Genomic DNA, 4018 nt, shown 5'->3' with positions numbered 1-4018 from the left:
TATAAATTACTAAAAGAAAATGATGTTAAAATCTTGAGGTTCTCCCAACTTTAAATGGTTAAGCTTAATTTTTTGTTTGTTTGTTTGTTTGTTTGTAAGGATTCAAAACTTTTGTATTCAATAGTAAATACTACTGGAATATTTTTCTGAGCTAGTAATAATCTATGATACTCTAAGAATGCCTAATAGTGGCAAGTAAATCACCATGAGAACAGTAAACAATACTAGCTTCAAAGCATGCCCTGTTTGGCTAATCTAGGTTTTATAACCTATATGGTAAGTAACCTATATGTTTAGTAGTCTATATGGTAGTAACCTATATGGCAAATAACCTAGAGGTTACTGACATATGGATAGGCTAGATGAAGTAAGATCATTTTGAACTACTATGTTAGCAACTTACAGTGCATGTAACAGAACCAGCCTTACCATGAGTCAAATAAACAATGACTGTTTATTTCCATTGTGGTTTTGAAAGTAGTTGCCACATTGATTTGCAGTTTTGTTCTCAGGAACATACTTTAAAAAAAACTGAGATATTTTAAGATTTTTCAAATGGTTCTCTTTATTCTTGATAATGTTTTATTTTCTGAAATAGGACTTGGCTAAAGTTAACATAGTTATTCCTTTATTTTTTTCTAATAATACTATTGCTACCTTTCTCTGTTTTTATTTTAACAGATTTATTTGTATTTAAAATGATATAGATGTATAAACACATATTCTTTGATTTTGTTGCTTTTATTGCTTGGGTTAATTATATATAATAATGCACTTCATTATGATACTTTTACATATGTATACCATGTATTTTGTATGAAGCACCTATTTCTCATCTCCTCACTATCATCCATCCTCTTCCTCCTTACTATGTACTCCCATTCACTTTCATATTTTTGTCTTTAGTACGCATGTGTGACCCAATAAATTTAGTTAGGGCTCCTTACAGACACATGGAGGATAGCTTATACGATCATGAAAACACTTCTTGTGGTTAACAAAGAAAATGTCTCTCCCTTCCCATGATAATTGGGTCTTTTTAAAAAATTTAACTCTACTTGTCTCTTTCCTTTAGCTGATATATTTTTTTCATTTACTAAATGAATAGAGCACAAAAGAATATGCATATGAGTTATATATTTATTATTACACTCTGAGAATTCAGGCCTGAGTTCATACAGAAGAGCCTCAGATGAAAGTAAAGAAAGGGCAGAAGAGGAGAAAATTTGATAGAGGTTAGGATTGGAGAATGTTCCCTTCTTGTATCTGTCTTCACACTTGTGTTCTTGATCGTGGTGAGCTACATACTAATCTCAGGGTGCTAACTCTGTCTTCTAGGCTTTGAACTTGCAGACATAGGGTAACTCCAAGTCACAATAATTATCTCTCCACTTCAGATATCCTGCAGACACAGAAGAAGCAAAATAAAAAGGTCAGAGGCATTTCATAAACTCAGTCAAGGATCCAGGGTCTTTCTGTCATCTTTACCAGTACCTCACTTCAGCAGGACAAGATACAAAGAGAGAAGACATGGAAGGAGACAAGAGATCGAGAACAGCAGAGTGAAAAAACATTGGTTTTCAAAGAGGACTGCCCACTTTCTTACCTGAGTTTCTTGACAGGCTGCCACAGTAACCACCTGAAGTACTGGAAGGAACTACCTCCCAGTTGAGGTAATTCATCACATCAGCATTACTCCACTCCCATCCGCCTCCATTGGGTTCTTGGCCCTAGAGAGGAGACAGCCATGGGAAAAGAAGGGCCACTGAAACTCTATTTTCATGATTCCTTACTGGGAAGAGCTGATGCCTTTGTCCAACCTCATGGAATTGATCTAGTCTTTCAGATGCTGCCAAAAATTCAACCTGAATATCTCCTTCCTATTATCAAATCTCTTCTGATACTCATGATCTATTTAAACTCAGAAAAAAAATAATTTGTCCCTTGGTGAACATAGCAAGTTGTGCTTTTGTAAGTTTCTCTGAATCACATCTACTCTGTGAAGAATATTTATGGATATTATCCTCTTTTGATGTTCTGTCAGAATCAAGGGTACAAACACCCTGAATCTCACAGAAGAGAATACCAAAGCCTCATTTAGGAATTTTGTAAAAGCTGACAATGGTCAGTTGAATGTCATGAAGACTAGGGCCTCAGCAGAGCCCAGGGGTTTCTTTTTGTCTTAGTTGCTATCCAGAGTGGGAGCTCTATGTGTAATTGGGTCTTTCCTCATAGAAACACAGAGAAAGGGCCAGGAAATGAAATCAATTAGAGACAAATTAGATGGTAGGAGATGTTATCTCACCAGTGTTGGGTCATGGAGCCCAATCCACACATATTGGCCACTGTTTGCACTCCTTTTGACCATGGAGGACACAAAGGAAGCCTCAGATCCACTGAGCACAGACACAAGGTGTCCTGAGGGCCTCTTCTGGCAGGCAAGCTAGGTAAGGAAGTACAGAATAAGTCACAGACTGAGATCTCACAAGTGAATGGTGGGCAAATGTAGGTGATAGGGGCTGCTGGAAGAAAAACAGGCTTTCATTTTGTTTCTCATGGAAGCATTGGGAAGGGAGCCCACTTCTTCTGTAACTGACATGCACTTCCCACTGTTTCCCTCCTCTGCAAACTCCAGCACTCACATCTGCATCAAACCAGGATTTAGGTATCTTGAACAAGGCGTAGCAATAGGAGCCATAGGCTTGGGAGCCCTTGGGGCAGCTGATTCGTGAAGAGGGGACATCTTCCTTGGCATCTTCCCCTGGAGCAGAAGGAGATAAAGACAACGGGGTAGTGAAATGAAGATTTTGGCTTATATGGGAAGATATGCAAATGTTTATGAAGCCTGTCTTTGGAGATTAAGTCCAAAATACAGACTCTCTGACACCTTTACTTTCTCATTTTGGTCTTAAAATTGATATATTTTATGAGAAACAGTCTTCTTTTAATTTTATTTTTCACTCTTCTCCTATTATCCATAGATCCCAAGTTCTAGGCCAACAATGTCTACACTGGCCCATCAACTCCTTTTCTTGCTCAACAGTTCATTAGTAACTGCCACACTTTCCTTATTAAACTCACCAACTAGAAGTTCCTAGAAAAAGAGGAATCTCTTTAATTTCAATAATGGGCTGCTATGAAACCACCTGTCATTAGTGCCTTAGGGGAACGCAGCATGGCAGATGGGTGGCAGGCAGTGTTTCTGTATGGGACTTTCTTCATCATTGCTGCAGGAGACTCTCCAGAGACTTCCTCTGCTCCTTAGCTCTGGACAGTCACAGGAAATCCAGTTCCAGGGCAGAAAAACCTTACCTTGCACCTGAGATAAGAGCATCAGGCAGGAGAGCAGCATCCAGGACATGCTGGTGAGAGCCATGTGAGGCAGCATCTTGTCTGAGAGGAAGGAACAACCAGAGTCGTGCTGGGAAATATGGTAAGAGAGGACATGTTGAGAGAACCATTCCATCCCTTCTCCTTTGACTAACCCTGTAGAGAAACATTGATTTTCACTCTATTCCTCTCCTTTGGTTCTGAAATGAAAAGAACCCATTTTTCTCTTCCTCTGAACACTTCTCAGGAAGCCATTCCTGATTCCCAGAACCAGTCCTCTGTGAGGACTGGTCCTCTACCATACCTTCTACTGAGTTATGAGCAGTGAACCACTGCAAGGCTCTCATCATCTTTCAGCTCCTACTTACCTGTCTTGCAGAGATGTGGGATGGTTTGTCAGGGCAGAGATGGCTGTGCTTTTATAACAGGATTTGAGGGAGGGGCATCAGAGTGAATAACTGGAATGCTTATGCAAGTCAGGGAGGTAGGTAGTACTTGGCACCGACTCCAGGAGGTTCCCATCAAAATCACAAGTTTCTTCCTGGCAAAGACTGTGAACTGCCACATATGTAACTCTTTCCAGTTAGCTGCCCTGCTCTGTTGTCCAGTGTGGGTGCAGTTTGAACTTTCCCCACCTCCTCTAAGGCACCTTGTTCTGGGAAATTTAAGAAAATGATAACTGTGTTAC

General features: G+C 39.8%; 1 protein-coding gene across 1 annotated transcript; it reads right to left on the bottom strand.

The window, feature by feature from the left end:
- Positions 1-1173: 1173 nt before the first annotated feature.
- LOC119808089 (regenerating islet-derived protein 3-gamma-like) lies at positions 1174-3736 on the bottom strand. The gene is made up of 6 exons (XM_038320422.1): positions 3699-3736; positions 3313-3421; positions 2643-2761; positions 2306-2443; positions 1607-1730; positions 1174-1402 (listed from the first exon to the last, which is right to left on the bottom strand). The coding sequence occupies exons 2-6, from the start codon at positions 3386-3388 to the stop codon at positions 1335-1337; spliced, it is 525 nt and encodes a 174-aa protein (XP_038176350.1). The 5' UTR covers positions 3389-3421; positions 3699-3736; the 3' UTR covers positions 1174-1334.
- Positions 3737-4018: the final 282 nt, after the last annotated feature.

This window comes from Arvicola amphibius, chromosome 2 (genome assembly GCF_903992535.2).
Source record: "Arvicola amphibius chromosome 2, mArvAmp1.2, whole genome shotgun sequence".
NCBI lineage: Eukaryota > Metazoa > Chordata > Mammalia > Rodentia > Cricetidae > Arvicola > Arvicola amphibius.
The sequence above is the reverse complement of the archived record's forward strand: the minus strand, read 5'-3'. Positions and strand labels throughout refer to the sequence as shown.